Source organism: Dama dama, chromosome 4 (genome assembly GCF_033118175.1).
Source record: "Dama dama isolate Ldn47 chromosome 4, ASM3311817v1, whole genome shotgun sequence".
Taxonomy (NCBI): Eukaryota; Metazoa; Chordata; class Mammalia; order Artiodactyla; family Cervidae; genus Dama; species Dama dama.
Genome location: NC_083684.1, coordinates 53727453 through 53749722, shown reverse-complemented (window position 1 = coordinate 53749722; position 22270 = coordinate 53727453). Strand labels below are relative to the sequence as shown.

At 54.1% G+C, this 22270-nt stretch overlaps 1 protein-coding gene and 1 pseudogene across 2 annotated transcripts; both read left to right on the top strand.

Moving 5' to 3' along the window:
- The first annotated feature begins 4003 nt into the window (after nucleotides 1–4003).
- Nucleotides 4004–4791, top strand: LOC133051108 (large ribosomal subunit protein uL16-like; annotated as a pseudogene).
- A 4008-nt stretch (nucleotides 4792–8799) lies between these two features.
- Nucleotides 8800–20875, top strand: LRFN1 (leucine rich repeat and fibronectin type III domain containing 1). Of its 2 annotated transcripts, none has more exons than XM_061139263.1 (5): nucleotides 8800–8851; nucleotides 11300–11332; nucleotides 13536–13590; nucleotides 14004–15446; nucleotides 19172–20875. In XM_061139263.1, the coding sequence occupies exons 4-5, from the start codon at nucleotides 14041–14043 to the stop codon at nucleotides 20076–20078; spliced, it is 2313 nt and encodes a 770-aa protein (XP_060995246.1). In that variant the 5' UTR covers nucleotides 8800–8851; nucleotides 11300–11332; nucleotides 13536–13590; nucleotides 14004–14040; the 3' UTR covers nucleotides 20079–20875. The 2 variants fall into 2 exon arrangements, with proteins under 2 accessions (XP_060995246.1, XP_060995247.1); XM_061139264.1 differs by lacking the exon at nucleotides 8800–8851 and adding an exon at nucleotides 9945–10874.
- The last annotated feature ends 1395 nt before the right edge of the window (nucleotides 20876–22270 follow it).

The following is a 22270-nucleotide window of genomic DNA, read 5'->3' as shown; positions in this document are numbered from 1 at the left end:
CAGGGTCTCCTAGAGGAATTGGGGGAATATCTGAACCTGTGGAGGGGCTTGTTCCAAGAGGAACAAGGACACCTGAGTCCCTGAGAGTAAAGGAGGCCAGGGCCTGTCCCCTCACCTCTCACCTTCCCACCCTTGCAGGCAGTATTGTGCACCTATGCTAATTTTCTCAGTGATCCCCCAGGCAGGAAGATTTTGAAGGCAGAAAAGCTGCTGAAGTTGTTATAAATGTCAAATATAATAGCTTCAGGGGCTGGGGAGTTGCTGGGGGGGTGAGTGATTTGTGGGGTTGGGTGGGCCTGTGGGCCCAGGTCTGGGAAAGATTAAGAGGAATCAGAACTCTCAGAGGACCCCTGAGGAGTATGAAAAGTTGAGGGAGGCAGGAAAGGGACACCGCCCTCCCCCTGTGGCGATTCTTCTTTCTTTCATCATCTTTGGTCGCTTGATTCTCTCAGGCTTTCTGTTTCTGAGGGACATTTATTGAGCACCCACAGTGTACTAGGCTCTGAGGATTCTGAGATGGGTAGGTCTTCAAAGAGTTGAATCACTGTCTCGCTCTGCTTTTCCTCCAGGTCTCTGAGTGTTCCTCTCTCTACCCCCAGATTCAGGGATCTGGGAACTCCCTCTCCCCACCCCTTTCCAGGTTCCCAGTTGAGAGGTGGCTGTTGCCGTGGTAACAATGACAGAGTGACCTTGGGCCCCGGCTGCCCCTCCCCCAGTCCTATCGTTCCTGGGGGAGGGCCCACAAGCCCAGCTCCAACCCTTCCTCCAGCTTCCCAGCCTGAATACACCATGCCTTCAATTGCCCTACACTGTCCCATCCCTTGCCCCCTTGTCCCCAGTCAGGACATGCCCCTTGCCTGAGGGATTCAGGATAGAATTACTCTACACTGGGCCGTAGAGAGATCCTGATAGTCCTCAATTTTCTGGGGGGGGGAGCTTGGGTTGAGGTGCTTAACCCTTCTCTCTCACCTATACTGGTACCCCCCCACCCCATTTCTCTGCTAGGGTTGTCTCTACTCCTTCCTCTGTTCACAGCCTCAGTCCCTGAAAGCTAGAGATGAGGGAATGGGAGGGGTCATTCAATGAAGAGGTCAAGCAACTCCTGGTCTGCCAAGGTCAGAGAGGCAAAAGGACTTGTCCAAGGTCATGAACTTACACAATGAAATGGGTAATAATAGCTACTACTCGCAGGGCTTCCTATGTGCTTAGTACTTCTATAAGCATTTTAAAACTAATTTAATTCTTACAATTATTTTTGAAGACGGTATCATTATCCCCAATTTACAAATGAAGAAACTGAGGCACAGAAACCAAAAAGAGTTGCCCAGAGTCACACAACCAGTGGTCTGTACGGTTAGAACTTTAACCCAAGGCTAGTCTGTGGTCAGTGGTCACTCCCTCTCCTAGACGGGAGATTCAGGGAACCCCCATGTCTTCTTTTTCTTGCTACTACTCGCTTGCACCATAGTTGAACATCTGTCTGCCTCCAGGTTCACTCACAAATGCTCTAATCAGAGACAGGCATGTGCAAGGATTTGCCCCATCAGGAGCAGGGAGTTTGGAAAGCAGGCATCAATCAGAGAGGGTGACTCTGAAGGGCAGTCCAATGCACAATAGGTTTGACTAGAGGGCTTGTGGATGGACCAATCAGAGAGGTCAGAACAGAATCCTGCTATACAATGAAAAGTGGGCACAGTGGGGCTGTGGCTTTTCATTTGGGGCCACACCTTTGAGAGGCGATACAAACTGGGAACCTCTTCCTCTCTTTCCACCAACCTCCCTTCTCAATTCAGTTCAGTTCAGTTCAGTTGCTCAGTCCTGTTTGACTCTGCGATCCCACAGACTGCAGCACGCCAGGCTTCCCTGTCCATCACCATCTCCCAGAGCTTGCTCAAGCTCATGTCCATTGAGTAGGTGGTGGCATCCAACCATCTCATCCTCTGTTGTCTCCTTCTCCTGCCGCCTTCAATCTTCCCCAGCATCAGGGTCTTTTCAAATGAGTCAGCTCTTTGCATCAGGTGGCCAAAGTATTGGAGTTTCAGCTTCAGCATCAGTCCTTCCAGTGAATATTCAGGACTGATTTCCTTTAGTGTGAACTGGTTTGATTTCCTTGCAGTCCAAGGGACTCTCAAGAGTCTTCTCCAACACCACATTTCAAAAGCATCAATTCTTCGGTGCTCAGCTTTCTTTATAATCCAACTCACACATCCGAACATGACTACTGGAAAAACCATAGCTTTGACTAGATGGAATTTTGTTGTCAAAGTAATGTCTCTGTTTTTTAATATGCTGTCTAGGTTGGTCATAGCTTTTCTTCCAAGGAGCAATCGTCTTTTAATTTCATGGCTGCAGTCACCATCTGCAGTGATTTTGGAGCGCAAAAAAATAAAACTCCCTTCTAGGTTCCCACAGATCTAGGCTCCCTAGGTTTTCCCTGGGGTATTTCTCCCTGATAACTTGAAAGTGAGCAGGGTTTATGTTGAATAGGTGAAGACTGGACTTTAGGTCAGAGTTGAGAATGGGGTACCCAAATTAGGCCTGAAGGGCCCTTGCCTAGGCTGAAATCTTGACTCTTTTGGAGTGGAGTCTAAGGTGGAGGTGTGGGGCTAGGATAGAGGGGTGGGACTTGGGTGGTGGCAGGACCCAGACTGAAGAAACATGAATATTACAAATTTTAAGATGGTGTTTAAGATAAAGGGGTGGGGCTCAGGCTTTGAGGTGGGACCTAGGCTTGAGGGGTGTTACTTATTTAGGCCAGATAGGTCAGGGATTTTGCTGTGGGGTGGGGCTTTAGAGACAGGGGGTGGAGCCTATGCTTCTGGGTGGGGCCTAAATTGTGGAAGCATTAGATTGGATCTCTATTAGAAGGTCTGGGTCAGGAATTAAGGCCAGAGGGAAATAATCACACTATATGCTTTCATCTGTTGCCTTCTTTTTCAGGACAACTCACATTCCCTGACCTCATGGGGCACTCCGCTGCCTCTGGGGTATATCCTTCCCCTTCTAGTGGCCCCAGGCTGGAAGATCATGTTTATTCCCGAGTGTAGGCTCTACAGTGAGACTGCAGCAGCTCTAGCTCCCAGGCCTTCTCCTAAGAGGAGTTCAAGAACACATTTTTACCAAGCACCTATTGGGCTTCCCAGGTGGTTCCATGGTAGAGAATCCACCTGCCAAAGCAGGAGACACAGGTTCAATCCCTGGGTCAGGAAGATCCCTGGAGAATGAAATGGCAACCCACTCCAGTATTCTTGCCTGAGGAATCCCATGGACACAGGAGCCTGGTGGGCTAAACAACTGGTGCCAAGACTACTGGAGAAATTTGGTGGACTGGGGAAAATTGGTGTGCAAGCCACATGTCAGGTGGCTTACATTTCAATTAAGAGACAGTAAGCAACAAATGAATAAATAGGTAAACAAACAAGCAAGCAAGAATGTTACGAAGAGTGATAAAGGCCATGAAGGAAATAAAATGAGATGATGGGATGATAGAAATCCCAAACAGGGTGGGACCTGTTTGGGTTTTTTTGTCGTCGTTGTTGTTGTTGCTTCTTTAGTCTCTAGAAGAGTCCTCCAGTTTCTTCCTGCCAACATGTATTGTGAAAAATTTCAAACATATAGCAAAGCTGAAATAGTTTTACAGTGAACACCCATATACCTCCCACCTAGATTCTAGATGAACATTTTGACTGTACTTGCTTTATTACATAGCCACCCATCTATCCATCCATTAATTCATTAAAAAAAGTATTTATTTGGCTGCACGTGGTCTTAGTAACGGGATGTGGGATCTAGTTCCCTGACCAGGGATTGGACCCAGGCTCCCTGCACTGGGAGCACAGAGTCTTAGCCACTAGGGAAGTCCCCCAATCATTAATCCCCTTTTATGTTTAAAGTATTTCAAAGTAATCTGAAGACATCAGGACGACTGGTGGCAGTGAGGATATAAATTGGTCATGGTAAAGGAAGGGCTCTCTTAAGAGATACATTTGAATTAAGAATTGAATGAAGCTCTCTTTCCCTTTGGCACGCCACTGAAGACCCTGGTGTTGCCATGGGCCGCCACCCCGCCCAGTGTTCCCAGTATTGTAAGAACAAGCCGTATCCAAAGTCCCGCTTCTGCCCAGCTGTCCCTGATGCTAACATCCGCATCTTCAACTTGGGGCGTAAGAAGGCTAAAGTGGATGAGTTCCCACTCTGTGGCCACATGGTGTCAGATGAGTATGAGCAGCTCTCCTCTGAAGCCCTGGAGGCTACCCGTATTTGTGCCAACAAGTACATGGTGAAAAGCTGTGGCAAAGATGGTTTTCACATCTGAGTGTGGCTCCACCCCTTCCATGTCATCCGCATCAACAAGATGTTGTCTTGCGCTGGAGCCGATAGACTCCAGACAGGTATGTGTGGTGCCTTTGGAAAGCCCCAGGGCACAGTGGTCAGGGTCCACATTGGCCAGGTCATAATGTCCGTCCGCACCAAGCTGCAGAACAAGGAGCATGTGATTGAAGCCCTCCGCTGGGCCAAGTTCAAGTTGCCAGCTGCCAGAAGATCCACATCTTCAAGAAGTGGGGATTTACCAAGTTCAAGGCGGATGAATTTGAAAACATGGTGGCAGAAAAGCAACTCATCCCAGATGGCTGTGGAGTCAGATACATCCCTAGTCGTGGTCCCCTGGACAAATGGTGGGCCCTGCACTCATGAGCATCAGCGCTGTCCCCTCCTTAATCATGCTCATCAATAAATGCTATTTCCTGTCAAAAAAAGAGAATTGAATGAAAAGAAGAAATCAGCCATGGAAGGGGAAAAGAGTGCAAAGGCCCAGGGGCTGCAATGACATGATATGTTGGAGGAAGAGAAAATTCACTACTGAGGCTGGAAGACAACAGTGGTCAGGGATGAGGTCAAAAGGTGGGCAGGAGCCAGAGATCACAGGGCCAGACATGCTCTGTGAGTGAGTCTATCTCTGCCTGGACTCAGGCTCTTTATTTCTCTGTCTCTGTCTCTATTATTATTATCATATTCATTTGCTCCTTGGAAGAAAAGCTATGACAAAGCTAGACAGCCTATTAAAAAGCAGGGACATTACTTTGCCGACAAAGGTCTGTATTGTTAAAGCTATGGTTTTTCCAGTAGTCATGTACGGATGTGGGAATTGGACCATAAGGCTGAGTGCCTAAGAAGTGATACTTTTGAATGGTGGTGCTGGAGAAGACTCTGGAGAGTTCCTTGGACAGCAAGGAGATCAAACCAGTCACTCCTAGAGGAAATCAACCCTGAATATTCATTGGAAGGACTGATGCTGAAGCTGAAGCTGCAATACTTTGGCCACCTGATGCAAAGAGCTGACTCATTTGAAAAGACCCTGATGCTGGGAAAAATTGAGGGCAGGAGGAGAAGGGGGTGACACAGAATGAGATGATTGGATGGCATCACTGACTCAATGAACATGAGTTTGAGCAAACTCAGGGAGAAAGTGAAGGACAGGGAAGCCTGGTGTGCTGCAGTTCACGAGTCTCAAAGAGTAGAACACAACTTATCGACTGAACAACAACAGTTCTTAGTTGCGTCATGTGGGATCTTTTGTGCAGCTCATGGGTTCTCTAGTTGTGGGGCAGAGGTTTAGTTTCTTCAAGGCATGTGGCATCTTCTTTCCTTTTCTTTTTTGGCTGGGCTGGGTCTTGGTTGCTGTGCAAGAGCTTTCTTCCGTTCCTGAGAGTGGGCTTGTCCTTGTGGTGGCTTCTCGTTGTGGAGCACAGGCTCTAGGGCTTCAGTAGTTTTGGTTCGTGGCTCTCGGCTCTAGAGCGCTGGCTCGGTAGTTGTGGCGCATGGGCTTGGTTCCGCTGCGGCATGTGGGATCTTCCCAGACCAGGGATTGAACCAGCGTGCCCCGCATTGCAAGGCAGACTCTTAACCACTGGACCACCAGGGATGTCCCTGTCTCTGTTTTTATTATCTTCTCACCCCACCTCCCTTTTTCACTCCCATCCATCCCAGACCTGCCCTATCCTCTTTCCTCTTTGCCTCCACCTTGTTCTGCTACTTGCTATCTATGTGATCTTAGGCAAGTGACTCAACCTCTCTGTGGCTTAATTTTCCTCATCTGTAAAATGGGCATAGTCATTTGACCTCCTCATTTGGTTTCTGTGAAGAGTGAATGGAGGACTTCCCTGGTGGTCCAGTGGTTGGGCGTCTGCCTGCTGATGTGGGGGGTGGGGATCGACATGGGTTTGATCCCTGGTCAGGGAAGGTCCCACGTGGCTCAGGGCAACTAAGCCCATGCACCACAACTATGGAAGCCCTCAGCGTGTTCTAGAGTTTGTGCTCTGCAACAAGAGAAGCCACATCAATGAGAAGCCTGTGCACCACAACTAGAGAGTAACTACTGCTCGCTGCATCTAGAGAAAGTCCATGCACAACAAAGGAGAGCCAAAGCAACCAAAACTTAACTATTTAAAAAATAAAGTGTGCAACTTAACAAAAAAAAGAAGTGAGTGGAGTTATATATGTGAAGCCCTTAGATCCAATCCTGGCACATAGTAGGGTTGGACATGTGTCCAATTTTGCTATTATTGTTATTGTTCTCCCACATCTGTCCTTCCAGCCCTAGTCCTTCATGTCGTGGCAGTGAGCACCCAATATCAGGGTGAAAGGTGGGAATGGTGCCTGGGTGGTGGTGGTGATGGTGGTTGTTGTTGTTGGTTAGTCACTAAGTCTGACTTCTTGCGACCCTATGGACTGTAGCCTGCCAGGCTCCTCTGTTCATGGGGTTTTCCAGGGAACAATACTGGAGTGGATTGCCATTTCCTTTTCCAGGGGATCTTCCTGGATCAGGAATGGAACCCAAGTCTCCTGCATTGGCAGGCAGATTCTTTACCACTGAGCCATCAGGGAAGCCAGTGATGGTGGTGGGGAAGGTGAAATATAGAGACTTGGGGGTGGGGAATGGGACTTTGAGTGTCCCCAGGGGGATCTAAGGGTTGTGAGTGGTTCACTAAAGTGAGGTTCCCCAGAGGGAAGCTCTGCAGAGATGTCCTGGATCTGGGGGTACGGGGCAGGCTCCGTGTGATGATATGAGTAGGAAGAATTTAGAGAAGGGGTTTAGGGGAAGACCTTGGAATCTGAATGGAATCCAAAATGGGAGGGATTTGGGCCACCAAGGACCTAGGGGATTGCAATAAGACAGATTTTTTTTTTTTAAGTTAAGATTTTCCCCTTTATTTATTTATTTTTATTTGGGTGCACTGGGTCTTAGTTGTGGCATGTGGGATCCTTATATCTTAGTTACAGCATATGGGATCTAGTTCCCTGACCAGGGGTTGAACTTGACCCCCTCCACTGGAAGCCCAGAGTTTTAGCCACTGGACCACCAGGGAAGTCCCATGAAATAAGACAGATTTTGAGGGGAGAGCTTGCTGGGTTTAGAGGCCAGAATATCTCACAAAGAGATGGAGAATGGTCTGAGATATCTGGTGGGAGAGGGGCTCAGTTCAGTCACTCAGTCATGTCCGACTCTTTGCAACCCCATGGACTGCAGCTCGCCAGGCTTCCCTGTCCATCACCAACTTCCAGAGCTTGCTCAAACTCTTGTCCATCGAGTCGGTGATGCCATCCAACCATCTCATCCCCTGTCGTCCCCTTCTGGGGGTTAGCTGTTCTGTAGGAGTTGAGCAAAGGGGTCTGAACAAGAAAGGAACAAGGAATTCTCAGTTCCACAAAAGTCACAGGGTGGGGGAAGGCCTGGAGGGTTCAAGAGAGAGAATAAGAGCAGGGATGAGGCAGGGTCCTCAGGAGGGCAACATGGGTGGGGAAGATGATCAAGAATTTGGGGGCAAATTAGGCATTCTGGAAATCAGGGAGTGCTTTGGAGGTGAGGGAGGTTTGGGATCTAATGGGGGTAATTGGAAAAGTCCAGGGTCTCCCATGAGGAAAAGAGTTATATTTGGCACCCCTAGGCGTTAGATATGGTCTAGAGTCTCTACTAGGGGGCAGAGAATTGTTTGAGGGCAGAGGGGCATAGAGGGTCCTCAGGAAGGAGTGGGATATGGTCTGTGGTCCTGAGCGGCTATGGAACATGGTTTGGGTCCCCCAAGGGAGTGAGGCATGATCTGGGGTCTCCCCAGATGTTGACATATGGTCTGGATCCACTCTGGATGTTGGGGTGATCTGGGGTCCCTGAGGGGTGAGGTGTGGTCTGGGGGTCCACCTGAATGTTGAGGTATGATTTAGGGACCCTCTTGGATGCTGAGATACGGTCTGGCGCCCCCCGCCCCCCCCCCCCAGATTGGGAGGTCTGGTCTAGGGTCCCTGATGGGTGTGGGGCCCAGTCTGAGGTCGCCAAGGAGAGCAGGACGTGGTTTGTGGTCCTGGGTGGCTGAGAAACATGGTCTGGGTTCTCAAAGGCGATAAGACGTGATCTGGAGTCCCACTGGGTATCGGTACAAGATCCGAGGTCTTCATTGGGGCTGCAAGTGTCCCCATGCCAGTCGGGGCGTGGTCTGGTGGTCTCTGGGGAAGCCGGCTGGGCTGGAGGTGGGGCTGGGGAGGGGTTGGGGGCGGGCCGGCGGCTCCGCAGTGGAGAGGGGTCTGCAGAGGACCCCGGGGCGGGGGTCGGGGGCTTGCGGCCGCCGCGCCCGGCCCCTCGGGTCTGCGCCCCCTCCCCCCTTGCGGCGGTGGCGGCGGCGGGGCTCGGGCGGCGGGCGGCGCGGAGGGCGGAGCTCGGCGGCGGCTCGGGAGGGAGGGCGGGAGGCGGGAGGGAGGCGGCCCCGCGGCACCGCGCCCCCTCCCCCGGCCCTCCCCCCACCATGGCGCGGAGCGAGGCGGCGGCGGCGGGGCCGGGCCCGGGGCCCCCCCGGGCTGGGTGAGCTCGGCCCGCAGCGGCCGGGGAGGCGGCGGGCGGGGGCGCCGGTGCGAGCGCGGGTGTGAGCGTGCGAGCGTGTGAGTGTGTGTCCGCGGCGCTGCGGCGGGCCCGGCGTGCGCTCGCGCGGCCCTGTGTGTGCCCGGCGCCGGCGTGTGCGGCGCCCTGCTTGTGTGGCCATCCGGGTGTGTGCCGGGTGTCGAGCCGAGGTGCTGTGTCCGGCCGTGCGTGTGTGTCCCCCCGGGTGGCTGCCCCTTCGGCTGTGTGTCTGGGGGGCTGTCGCGCGCCCATCGGAGGGGCTGTGTGCAGGTGTGTGTGCGTGGGTTGTGTGCCCAGGTGTGGGTTCTCCCCCCTCCCCCGCCCCCCGCGTGAGTGTGTTCCCGCGGTTAGCTGCGTTGGGTGTTTGTGTCCAGATTGGATGTCCATCCCAGGGTCTGTGTAGCCGGGTGTGCCCGCTCGGGTGTCCATTTGTGTGTGTGTGTGTGTGTGTGTGTGTCTGCGGGTTGTATGTCTCCAAGGGTGTGTGTCTGTGCGTCCATGGCAGGTTCCCGGCGGGGGTGGGGGGGCTGGGGCTCAGCGCCTTGTGGGGCCTCTGTGTGGGTTTGGGGGAGGGGAGTTTGCCGCTCCCTCGGTCCATGTCAACTGTGGGGGGGTCCTCGGCGGTCCTTGGGGGAGACGGCCATGTCTTCCCCTTCCTGGTGGCTGGGTGGGGGGGGGATGGGCAGCCGGTAGGTGGACAGATGGAGGGATGAGAGGCCGAGGAGTGGACAGATGGGCCCGAGGGAGGGACGCAGACCCGGCCCTCTCCCACCCATCCCACCCCAGTCCCCTCCCGGCCAGATCTCTGCAGATGGGGCTGGAGGTGCCCACATCCAGATGGCCGGCCTGGGGACCTTTGGGCTGCTGGTCGGAGGAATGCCTCTGACCAGGTGCTCTTCAGCTCAGGCCCCCAGCCCTCTGAACTCTGACCTGGCTGGGGAAGGGGGTGTGCTGGGAGGGACGGGTGTTAGGGTTTCCTTGGCCTAGGAAGTAGGTGGGGCGGGGGTGCCTCAGGGCTGGGAGGGATGTGTGTCCATGACTGTGTGTGAGTGTGGTTCTCTGCCTATCTGTTGACTCTGCCAGTGGGGTTCAATATTTTGTGTGTATTTGTAAGTGTGTAAATCCCTCACAGGGCAGTTATGTGAGTATGTGCTGTTATGAGTGAACATCTCTGAGTGTCTGTGCAAAGGTGGGTCTTTTTGTACCTATGTGCTTTTTGGAGTGTGTTATCAGCCTTGTCAGTGTCTGTTCCTGTTGTGGTTCTGTGCATGTGTGTGAGGTGTGTATAGGCTAGTGTGTGCATTTGTGCATCTGTTAGTGTGGGAATGTACCAGCTTTGTGACCATGCATACTAGGGGTACATGAAGTTGTATGAGTGTGTTGGGTATTTAAGAACGTGCACCTGTGTATCTTTGTGTGCGTGAGCATCTGTTACATGTGTGTTGGTGAGTTGCAAGGGTAGCTTTGTTATAGATGCATGCACCAGGGGACACATGGGTTTCACAGTTGTGTGTGTGCCTCTGTGTGTGAGTGTGCAAGGGAAAAGGCAATGTTGTATGTGTGGTTGTGTGCAGGTGTGTCAACCTCGAGGGTCTGTGTCTACTCTGAGTCCATTTGCGCATTTGTGTTGGTATCTGAAGAGTGGGGTTGTGTATGTTCACATACAGACATGCAGGATGATATGTGCACATGTGCCTGTGTCATTGACATAGGCTGACCCCACTTATGGGCCCAGTGAGATGGGGGCCCACGTGGCATGACCTCTGGTATGCTGGGATCCATGGACACAAGTGTGTCCACATCCTGGACCAAGAGCCTTCAGAGGGCGGGGGCACACATATGCTGCTGTGTCCATGGGAATTCAGATACAGAGTCATGAGTTGTGGGCCCATGTGGGTTTTGGCATGTCCACATGTGCTGGGGTGACCATGGTCTGATGGCGAAGATGGGAACTTCTGATCCTCCCCCAGCTCCTGCTACTGTTCAGGTCTTTGAAGTTGGGGACTGGGATGTGAATTCTGGAAGGAGGAGGCTGGGAGCCTAGCATCCTGGGTTTGAAGGAGATAGAGAGCTGAGGGACCAGATTCCTGGATCTTGAGGAAGGACGGAACTGAGACCTGGACTGTTGGGTCCAAGGGAGGGGGAGGATGGGGATCTCGGCCTCTTGAGCCCCCAGAGGACAAAGGACTAAAGTCCTAGACTCTGGGGATTTGGAAGGTGAACAGCCTGGGGCTTAGACTCCTTGATTTCCAGAGGTGACTTCCAGGGTCCACCTGAGACCCTGCAGAACCTACAGCAGGAGGGCTGAGAGAGTGATCACGGCAGGGGTTTCCTGGGCTGAGATGGTCTCTGAGGAGGGTCTTGGGAGAGGAGCCAGAAGGATGCTAACAGTGTGCTTTTGTTGCTTTGCAGGTACTGGCCCAGGCCCTGACTGCCTGAAGAGAGGTGAGTGGGGTCCCTCAGGCTGGGGAGAGAGATGTGAAGTGATTGGGTTTACTCTGAGAGAGTCAGAGGCCTGGAGTGCTGCCTTGTATGAATTTTAGTGGCAAGTATAGCAGTGTCCTGAGGGGCCACGTGCCCCCCAGGCTGGAGGTTGGTGACAAGGTCAAGAATGTCTTGTTTGGGTAAGAGTTTCCTAGAACGAGGGTGTGGATGGTAGGGGGGGTCTCAGGCCTGGAGGTATCACCTTTTAGACTGAGTAAAGTGGTCAGAAAAGGGAAGTTTCTTCATGTTAGTAAAGGAGGCAAGAGTTTCCTGACATGAAATGACCCTGCATTTGGATGGTGGCGTGGATATGGTTTACCATTTTGTGTGTGTATGTGCATGTATGTGGGGACATCTCCTGATAATCAGACCTACTGGTGGCTGAGAGAGAGCCAGAGCAAATGATCATTTAACAGCAGCTGTTAACATTTATATAGCATTTACTCCATCAGCAACTACTCTAAGTATGTTACAGTGGATTATCTCATTTAATCCTCACAGTAATCCTATGAGGTAGGTGCTATCATCCCCATTTGACAGATGGACACACTGAGGCCCAAAGAGGGGAAGTCACATGGCAGGGAATTGGGGTGTGAACCTGGCAGCTGGGGGCCAGATTCTGTGGGCAATGCCATACTGCCTCTCAATAAATGTTAGCTATTTTCATTGTTAGTATTACACTGTTTCAACTTGAGTCCCACCCTGGCTGTGGGCCTTCTGGTTTCATAGACAGTGGTTCTGAGCCCCAGAGAGCTTATAGCCACGCAGGTGCAGAGCTGCGCCTCCTACTTCTGGCCACCTCCCAGGCCAGGATTTTCTGTTGGACGAGTGTCCCAGAGGGAGTGCATGACAGTTAGTGGTGGTGGTGGGGGGTCGCTCAGAGATGAAGAGATGCTCTGACTTTGCCTCTTTTTCTTTTTTCAGCCCCATCACTGTCTTCCTCAGTCTCTTTCTTCTGGTCTTCATCTGTGTAACACTCTTATTTTCTCTTGCTGTCTCTCCCTCTCTCCATCTCGATGTCTCAGTCTCTCTTTTCTGTGTGGGTCTCCACTCAAGTTTTTCTCTCTTTGCCTCCGACTTGCTCCCTGTCTCTTCACCTGTCTTTCAGATTCTTTCTCTTATTGTCTCTTTGTCTCTCTCTTTCTGTCTCTCTCTGAATCTGTCTCTTTGTCTGCCAGTTCATCCCTCCCTCCCTCTTGTCTCTCTCTGTCTCGTCTCTCTCTCTGATTCTCTTGGTCCCTTCTCTGCATCCACAGTCCCCCTTTGCCTGTGGGCTGAAGGATCAGGGCCACATGAGGCCACAGCCCCAAACTGCAGATTCCTGGGAGGTGGGCCAGCAGGGACTGGGGCATGGGGTGGGGTGAAAACAGTGTCAGGGACACCCCCTTCCCATCCTTTCCTCTTCACCCCCCACCCACCCCGTGTTGTGATGGGAGCTGACATGTCGTGGGTTGCAGCTGCCGCAGGGGGAATCCCAGCCGGAAGGTTTTGCCTGGAGCAGAGGCACAGCCTCTGTGTGTGTGTGTGTGTGTGTGTGTGTGTGTAGGCATGTATGGGGCCTTGTGTTGTACCCATTAATGTGAGCATGAAAGTCTGCCCCCTGCTTGGGCCCTCAGCAGAGGCCAGAAGGAAACCGGGCTCAGGACTTCCCAAGACGGAGCAGGGAGACTGCTCTTTTCTCAGCCCCTCCTACCTTCAGTACAATCCCCCCTCCCCACTGCCAAAGGTGGGGGGGGGGTGTTACCCTTAACATTTATTGAATATGTACTCTGTGCCTGGTCCTATGCTCCATGACCCCTATGAATGAGTTCACTGAACTCTTGCAACAACCCAATGACGATAGTACAATTATCAGACCACTTTACAAATCAGGAAATTATGGCCTAGCTCGGGAAAACCATTGGTTTGGGGTCACAGAGTTAGCAAGTTGGGGGAGCCAGGACTTGAACCCGAGTCTATTTGATTTCAAAGCCCTTGCTCTTAATAATAGTGAACATTTCTATGCATGGCACCTACTGGACACTTGATGATGATGATAATAATAGTTATACACTAACATGTATTGAACACATTTTATGTGCCAGGCACTATTCTGAGTATACTATGCTCATTAATCCAGTTCATCCTCACAGAGGTAAGGCCTGTTTTTGTCTCCATTTTACAGATGAAGAAACCGAGATTCAGAGAGGTTCAGACACTCGCCCGAGATCACACAGCTAGTAAGTGTCAGAGTTGGGATTTGAACCCAGGGAGTATGGTTTTGAAATCCATGACTTTAAACCCTAGTCAGCAGTGATTTTTCAAAATATTTTGTGGGTACTAGAAGGCGCAGGCCAGGCCAGATGTCATCCCTCTGGTTGAGAGGTCATGAGAGGTCTGGGAGCTCCTGGAAGAGGGGCAGAGGTGGGGGTTAGACACTCAGAGGTGGGGCAGTGGTAATTTACCAAGCAGCATGGAAGTGATGTGATCTGTTCACAAGTGCATGCCAGCTGATGGTCAGTTCTGTCACCATCCTACAGGACCCAGTTGTCAGGAAGGGATGGATGTGGGGCACACTCCAAGCGGGACATCCCAGGGTGGCCAGGCAGGTGGTCAAGCCCTACGCCTGGCTGACCCTTCTCCTTCCTTGCAGATCTCACCTCCCGCTCCTCCTGCCTCCCCCCTGCACCATGGCTCCGGGCCCCTTCTCCTCAGCGCTCCTCTCGCTGCCGCCTACTGCCCTGCCCTTTCTGCTGCTTCTCTGGGCAGGGGCATCACGGGGCCAGCCCTGCCCTGGCCGCTGCATCTGCCAGAACGTGGCGCCCACGCTGACCATGCTGTGCGCCAAGACCGGCTTGCTCTTCGTGCCGCCGGCTATCGACCGGCGCGTGGTGGAGCTGCGGCTCACTGACAACTTTATCGCGGCCATCCGCCGCCGAGACTTTGCCAACATGACCAGCCTGGTACACCTCACCCTCTCCCGGAACACCATTGGCCAGGTGGCAGCGGGCGCCTTTGCGGACCTGCGCGCCCTCCGCGCCCTGCACCTCGACAGCAACCGGCTGGCAGAGGTCCGAGGTGACCAACTCCGGGGTTTGGGCAACCTCCGCCACCTGATCCTGGGTAACAACCAGATCCGCCGGGTGGAGTCGGCCGCTTTCGACGCCTTCCTGTCCACCGTGGAGGACCTGGATCTGTCCTACAACAACCTGGAGGCCCTGCCCTGGGAGGCCGTGGGCCAGATGGTGAACCTGAACACCCTCACGCTGGACCACAACCTCATCGACCACATCGCCGAAGGGACCTTTGTGCAGCTTCACAAACTGGTTCGCCTGGACATGACCTCCAACCGCCTGCATAAACTGCCCCCTGATGGGCTCTTCCTGCGGTCCCAAGGTCCGGGACCCAAGCCGCCCACGCCGCTCACGGTCAGCTTCGGCGGCAACCCCCTGCACTGCAACTGTGAGCTGCTGTGGCTGCGGCGGCTGACCAGGGAGGACGACCTGGAGACGTGTGCCACGCCGGAGCACCTCACCGACCGCTACTTCTGGTCCATCCCCGAGGAGGAGTTTCTGTGTGAGCCTCCGCTGATCACGCGGCAGGCGGGCGGCCGGGCCCTGGTGGTGGAGGGCCAGGCGGTCAGCCTGCGGTGCCGCGCCGTGGGGGACCCTGAGCCCGTGGTGCACTGGGTGGCACCCGACGGGCGCCTGCTGGGGAACTCGAGCCGGACCCGGGTCCGGGGGGATGGGACCCTGGATGTGACCATCACCACCTTGCGGGACAGCGGCACGTTCACTTGCATCGCCTCCAACGCCGCCGGGGAAGCCACCGCACCCGTGGAGGTGTGCGTCGTGCCTCTGCCTCTGATGGCACCCCCGCCTGCTGCCCCGCCGCCTCTCACGGAGCCTGGCTCCTCGGACATCGCCACGCCTGGCCGACCTGGAGCCAATGAGTCGGCGGCTGAGCGCCGGCTCGTGGCGGCCGAGCTCACCTCCAACTCTGTGCTCATCCGCTGGCCGGCCCAGAGGCCCGTGCCTGGCATCCGCATGTACCAGGTGCAGTACAACAGCTCCGCAGACGACTCCCTTGTCTACAGGTGGGTGTTAGAGTCCCCGGACCTCCTCCTGCCTCAGGGGCCCTCCCTCCGCCTCCCTCGGCCTTCTTGCTCAGCTGGGGTTCTAGAGGGGCTTGTAGAGTGGTCTGTGGCTCCCATTTGCCCTATTTCCTTCTCTTTCTATTTCTTATCTTTGTTTTTCACACATCTTGCAAATCCTGGAGCACCCACTTGAGCGATTTATTACCTTGAATGCACCCAGCATGGTCCCTGCTCTCATGGGGCCCAGGGTCTACATCACTGCTCACCAAAGCTGTCTGATCATCTACCTCGTCAGTTAGACATTCTTAAGAGCAGGAAATATACTCACACATATATAGTTACAGTTGCATTTATATTTAGAAATCACAAGGCTACTGTATCAACACATTGGGTACAATATAGAAACAAAAGTATGAGAAAAGGATGTAAGTTGTTTCCACCATCCATTGGGTTAGAAGCCATTGCCCTGGCCTGGACATATCCCTATGGTGTAGACTGACGTTAAAGAGGTACTTTCCCCCTATCATCTCTGATTTTCTCTTGCTCTCACTTTTGTCTGTCTCTCTACCTTCTCTCCTTTCTGTTCTCATGAGGAACTAAGCCCCTGCTATGTGCCAGACCCTCAGCTGGGTGGGAGAGACACAAGGAGACCAAGAGACCAAGCCCTGCCCTAGGGAGCCCAGAGGAAGGAGGCAGAGAGTATATGATGAATTTCAGTCTTGGCTTTGCCTTGTCTCTCCATCTCGGGAGTGTGGTTCACAGCAATTGACCTGGCATACAGCGGGCGTTTGCTCAGCGGTTGTGGGCTCTGTGCATATCTCTGCTTTGTCCTGGCTCTGCCTCCCTTAGGCACATTGCAGAGTGCTTGCTGAATGTTTAATCCTTTGTATGACATACCTTGGGTGCTCCAGAGGGGGTGGAGCCATTTCCCCACCTGTAGGCAGCTCCTGATCTTGTGGGTGCTTAGACCCACACCAAGAAGCCTGCCTCTTGGCTTCCATCTTCACCTCACCCAGTTCTCTTGGCCATGGTCCTGGCACACAGTAGGTGCTTTCCCATCATTGGTTGAATGAGGTGATGCCTTCCTTTTTTCTTGTCTCTGTCATACTCATTTTCTTCTCGTTTTGAATTTGGTCACCAAACACTGAATAAATGCCCACTTTGTGCCAGTTCCATGCTGGGCCCTGGGCCTACTGAGATGGATAAGACACTGACCCAGTCTTAAAAACATTAGGGCAAACAAATGGACAAAACAAAAACTTTTATAAGGTACTACCAAAGGATACTACTCCATTTGACCTTCCCAACTTTACTGTGAGGCAGCTATGATCCCCCCTCCCATTTTATAGACAGGGAAACTGAGGCTTAGTGGGAGAAGTCACTTGTTCAAGGTCACACAGAAAGAGACGGAACCAAGATTCCAGCTCTTACCCTTCAGACTCCCAATTCTGCCCTTTTTACATTGAACACTTGTTTATCAGGCGACTACTGTTTGCTAGGCTGGGATTAGGGGAGAGGGATAATAGATTTGTGTAAACAGCTCCTGGTTTCTGTGATTCTCCACCTCTCTCTTTCTCGTTTTCCTTTTCTCTCTAACCCGTGGTCACTACATGGCAGGGTAGCGGGAGGTTCATGGGCCCCCAGACCCAGCATTTCTGCAGATGTTGATGGCTCTCTGTCTCCAACTGGGCAACAGACCCTAGGGCTCTTCCCTTCCCCTCAGGGCTACACAGTCCCAGTCCTCTGTCCTTCGTTGCAGGTGCCTGTGCTGCAGTACTGCAGGGGTTAACTCCCTCACTGCTGCCATGGGAGGAGGTGACAACCAACCAGAAGCCTGCTCTGCGGCTTGCTTGGGCCTTACAGCCAATTAGAGACACATGGGCTCAAGCTTTCTTAAGGAGCCAGCTTCTGTCCTTGAAAAGGGGGGAACCTCTAGCAACTGGTTATTTTAGGGGAAGGAGCAAAAGGAGCCCAAGACTCTCTGAGAGGGAAGACGAGAGGAAGAGGAAGACTTAGAGCCAGGGGCCCAAGGTTGGATGGAGTTGGTAGGGGGGCAGTGGTCTGGGAAGTGGCAGGCAGGGGGCGAGTTGGAGAGGTGGTGGGCCCCTGATGTGTAGTCTTTGGGGGGAGGATGGCTCTTGGTGATGGCGGAGACTTCTGGAGGTGGAGGAACTGAGGTGGGTTTCAGGACCAGAAGGTGGTGTGGCTGGAGGAAAGGGGATGCTTCTGAGAGGTAAGAGGCCTGAGGAGGTGGGGGCATGGACTTTAGAGGAGTTGGTGCCCCTGCAGTATTGTCCCCACGCAGATGAAGAGGCGGTTCATGTCTCTGATGACCTGCTAAGAGCTTTGTGGGAGAGGAGAGCCTGTGAGATTGAGTGCATGCAAATCTGTGTGGGTGTGGCAGTCCCAGCTTAGCCAACATCGAGCATGGAAGGGATGTGCCCAACAGAAGAGGGGCAAGGCCCAGGGGGAATGGTTCTTATAGACGGGGAGGGAAGCAACTGGTAGGAGAGTGTGAGCCACAGCAAAGCCAGCATCGGGTGGGATGCTGGCTGTTAATGAAATTATTAAGTGCCAGGCTTTGGGGATGTTAACTCATCATACTTCACACCATTTCTATGGGGTAGGAATTCTTAATAACCTCAGTGGGGGAAATGAGACACAGAGAGGTTAAGAAACTTGCCTGAGGTTACAGAGCTAGCAAGCAGCAGAAAAGAAAAGCAAACTCTGGCATTGTGGCTCTCAGACTTTGTCAGCTTAATCACTTCTCTACACTGCCACTTGTTTGAGGGCAGGAGTCCATGGCAAGAAAGGGGCATGCTTTCTTGGCTACATTTGCCCCAATTATGGATGAAACTTAACTGGGGGTATGGTGTAGTGACTTCAGGTAGTATAGGGCAGGGCGAGCACATAAAGTGGTTGCCTCTGATATCTGGGTACATGCAAAGAGTCGACATGGTCCTAGGCCCAGTATGGGAACCATCTCCCATGGGCCATTGTGGAGTGTGGTTTGGAAGGTATTTGTCAATCAGAAGGGAAGTGGCCTTTAGCCCTGGCCCCTTGGTGGGCAGGAATATGTAGTGGAGGGGCTTGGAAATTGTCTGATAAGATAGATGCTTCTAGGAGAGGTGTATGTACACCCAAGGGTGGGATATGCAGATGAGGGGGAGTGGTCTGTATCATGGTTTCCTTGGAGGGGCAGGAACATGTAGAAGAGATGAACTAGAAGAGCATCCATTGTCCCAGTAGGAGTAAGACTGGGAGTATGAGGTAACCTGCTAGTCCACCCCAGTGAGAGTGAGGCTTGCAGGTAAGGGGGCACGGTCTGTAGCATCCATCCCCTTAAAGGGTGGGAATATGTAGATAAGAGCGCTTGAATGGCACTTGTCCCAGTAGGAATGAGCCATTGCTAGGGAGCAAGCCCCTTGAGAGCAGGGCATAAAAGCTGTAGCATTCCTTCCTGGCAGGGGCCAGGATACATAGATGAGGGGAGACACGGGTGAGGAGTGGGTCTGACGGTGGGGCCTGCAGATAAGGGGCGTGGCCTATACCAAAGGTCCTGAGAGGGTGGGAATTTGGTGCTTCAGTGGCTGCTGTTGTCCCAGTAGGGGTGAGACACTGGCAGGGAGGCATGGATAGGTCCCCACGGGTGGTGGGGACATGCAAGGGAAGCAGCCTGGTTCAGAGTGGAGCTAACCCGGCGCTGATCCCGCCCCCTCCTGCAGGATGATCCCATCCACCAGCCAGACCTTCCTGGTGAATGATCTGGCAGCGGGCCGCGCCTACGACCTGTGCGTGCTGGCCGTCTACGACGATGGGGCCACAGCACTGCCGGCCACCCGAGTGGTGGGCTGCGTGCAGTTTACTACCGCTGGGGATCCGGCACCCTGCCGCCCGCTGAGGGCCCATTTCTTGGGCGGCACCATGATCATCGCCATCGGGGGTGTCATTGTCGCCTCCGTCCTCGTTTTCATCGTTCTGCTCATGATCCGCTACAAGGTCTACGGCGATGGGGATGGCCGCCGAGTCAAGGGCACCTCCAGGTCGCCTCCGCGGGTCAGCCACGTGTGCTCGCAGACCAACGGCGCAGGCGCAACGCAGGCCCCGCCCCCGCCGGCGCCCGACCGCTATGAGGCGCTGCGCGAGGTGGCGGCTCCGGCGGCTGCGGCGGCGGCCGTCGAGGCGAAGGCCGAGGCGACCGACCTGGCTTCCGCGGAAACGGAGGCGGTCCTTGGACGTTCCCTGGGCGGCTCGGCCACCTCGCTGTGCCTGCTGCCATCCGAGGAAACCTCCGGGGAGGAGTCCCGGGCCGCGGCGGGCCCTCGGAGGAGCCGTTCTGGGGCCCTGGGACCGCCGGCTTCACCGCCCCCCACTTTAGCTCTGGTTCCTGGGGGAGCCCCGGCCCGGCCGAGGCCTCAGCAGCGTTATTCGTTCGACGGGGACTACGGGGCGCTCTTCCAGAGCCACAGTTACCCGCGCCGCGCCCGGCGGACAAAGCGCCACCGGTCCACGCCGCACCTGGACGGGGCCGGAGGGGGCGCGGCCGGGGAGGACGGAGACCTGGGGCTGGGCTCCGCCAGGGCGCGCCTGGCCTTTACCAGCACCGAGTGGATGCTGGAAAGTACCGTGTGAGCGGCGGGCGGGCGGGCGCCGGGACGCCTGGGTGCCGCGGACAAACGCCCAGCCGCTCTGACGTTTAGGGCAGGATTCGGGGGTGAAAGCGCCGAGCCAACACATCGTCGGACTGGAGGGGAGGAACACCCTTCTCCCCGGAGCGGGGCGCCGGCTGCCTGGGCGGTGGCCCGAAGCCACGCCCCCGCGCTCGGGGGGGGGGTTTGAGGGCGGGCCGCCGGGCTCCCCTCCCCCGTGGACGCCAAGCCCCCCTCCTGCCCCTCCCCCCGCGCGCTCGCGGACCTCGCTGGAGCCGGTGCCTTACACAGCGAAGCGCGGGGAGGGGCAGGGCCCCCCCGACACTGCAGCACTGAGACACGAGCCCCCTCCCCCCCCCCCCCGGGACCCGGGGCAGGGGCGAGGGGCCCATTTCACGTATCTGGCTGGACTAGATCCTATTCTGTCCCGCGGCGGCCTCCAAAGCCCCTCCACCCCCCAACCCCATTCAATTCCCTGGTCCCGTCGTCGGGTCTGGCTTGGGGTCCCCTTTTCTCTGTTCCCCTCTTTTGTCTCTTTCCCGCCCTCTGTCTTCTCTGTCTTCCGTCCTTCCCTATTCGTCTCTCTTTTCTCTGTCCCGTCGTCTGTTCTCCCGTATGGCGTCCAGCCTCCTTGTCTCACCAGATTATCTCCCCCAGTACACAATTCTCCCGGGCAGGTCCCACCGGAAGGACCAGACTCTCCCCGACTCCTTCCTCTTACTCCCAAGTGAAATCCCCACAGGAAACAAAATCCAAAACCAAATCCCCCTCGCTACCGGAGCCGGGACCCTCCGCCGCAGGAGAATTAAACTTTTTTCTGTGTCTGAGGCCGCTCTGCTGACCTCTGTGTGTGTTCATGTGTCTTGGGAAGTTGGGGGGCGTGGCCTAGATTACAGCTCTAGGACGTTAAGTGAGAATAAAGGTAGGACGGCTGACTGTGACCAGGGAGATTTGCAGTTTCCTACCCTTTGAGAGACTTAGAGGTGGGGAATAATACATAAAAAACAGAAACAATAGCTAAGGTTTAATGAGTGCTTACTATTGCCAAGCACTTAAGTTGTTTAATCCTCACAACAACCCTAGGACATCAGTACCATGACCCCATTTTATAGATGAGAAAACGGGTCCAGAAGTAAAGCAACTTGTTACAGGTCGCATAACCAGAAGGTAACAAACTTGGGATTTAAAACGGCAGGCAGCCTTCTGAGCCTTTAGTGCCGAGCAACTAGGGAGTGTTCATTTTCCACATAGGCATTGTGCTAAGCACAGCTCATCTCTCTGAGGTCCAACAGCTGTTGGGGGTCGATACACTTGGCCCCATTTTACAGACAGGAATCTACACCAGGGAGAAGTGAAGTCACTTGCCCAATGCTCCCCTGGTGAAGAAATGGAGTTGGCAGTTTGACCTCAGTATCTGTTCCACTCTACTACAAAATGTAGCCTCTGATGTTTGTGTCTGGAGGCTGGGGAATGGCCTCGAGGACCTTAATTAACTGAGCCTGGGTATCGAAAGTTAGCCTAGTGGGAGAGGGGACAGGGGAAAGGAAGGACTCACGGGTCATGCTGCCTGGAACCTGAGGGATCTTAGGAGGTAGAGAAGGGGTCTACTTGAGGGCACAGGTTGGCATGGGGTGGAGGGGAGTTTCTGACAAGGGTGTGGGCTGTGGTTGGAGAAGGGAAGTTTTTTGGGGGAGGGTGGATGGGTCCTGCAGTGAAAACTTTTCTGATCCTGGGGAAGAAGGAAGAAGGCTTCATGCCAACCAGGAGCCTCCTGAGGCCTGGGGAGGAGGAGAGAAAGACAGAAATAGCAACGGAGCAGGAGGGAGGGGGATGGATCTGGGCAGACGGTGGGAGGCAGCAAGGACAGAGGCACCAGAGAATCACAGGCCGGCATCACCCAGCGGCCCAGCCGCACTTATCTATCTCAGTCATCACGACTCCTGGGTACCGAGGGCTTCCCACACACCAGCCTTGGTGCTCACAAACCCTCCCTGAAGCATGAATACAGCGTGCAGCTCAGTCCTGGCACAGAGCACAGAACGGACTTACTCAGGGAGGAAGCGTGATCACGTCTATACTCCAAAACAGATGTGTGCGGTGTGTGCACCCTCTTATTTATTTTAGGCTAGGTAAGTTGATTTGCTTAGAGGGAAACACACTCCACAGAGTGTGGGC

Excerpts from the sequence above, each read along its gene's own strand:
- LRFN1 (XM_061139263.1), top strand. The coding sequence starts at position 14,041 with ATGGCTCCGGGCCCCTTCTCCTCAGCGCTCCTCTCGCTGCCGCCTACT. Across the intron at positions 15,447-19,171 it reads GACGACTCCCTTGTCTACAG|GATGATCCCATCCACCAGCC; the intron begins GTGGGTGTTAGA and ends CCCCTCCTGCAG.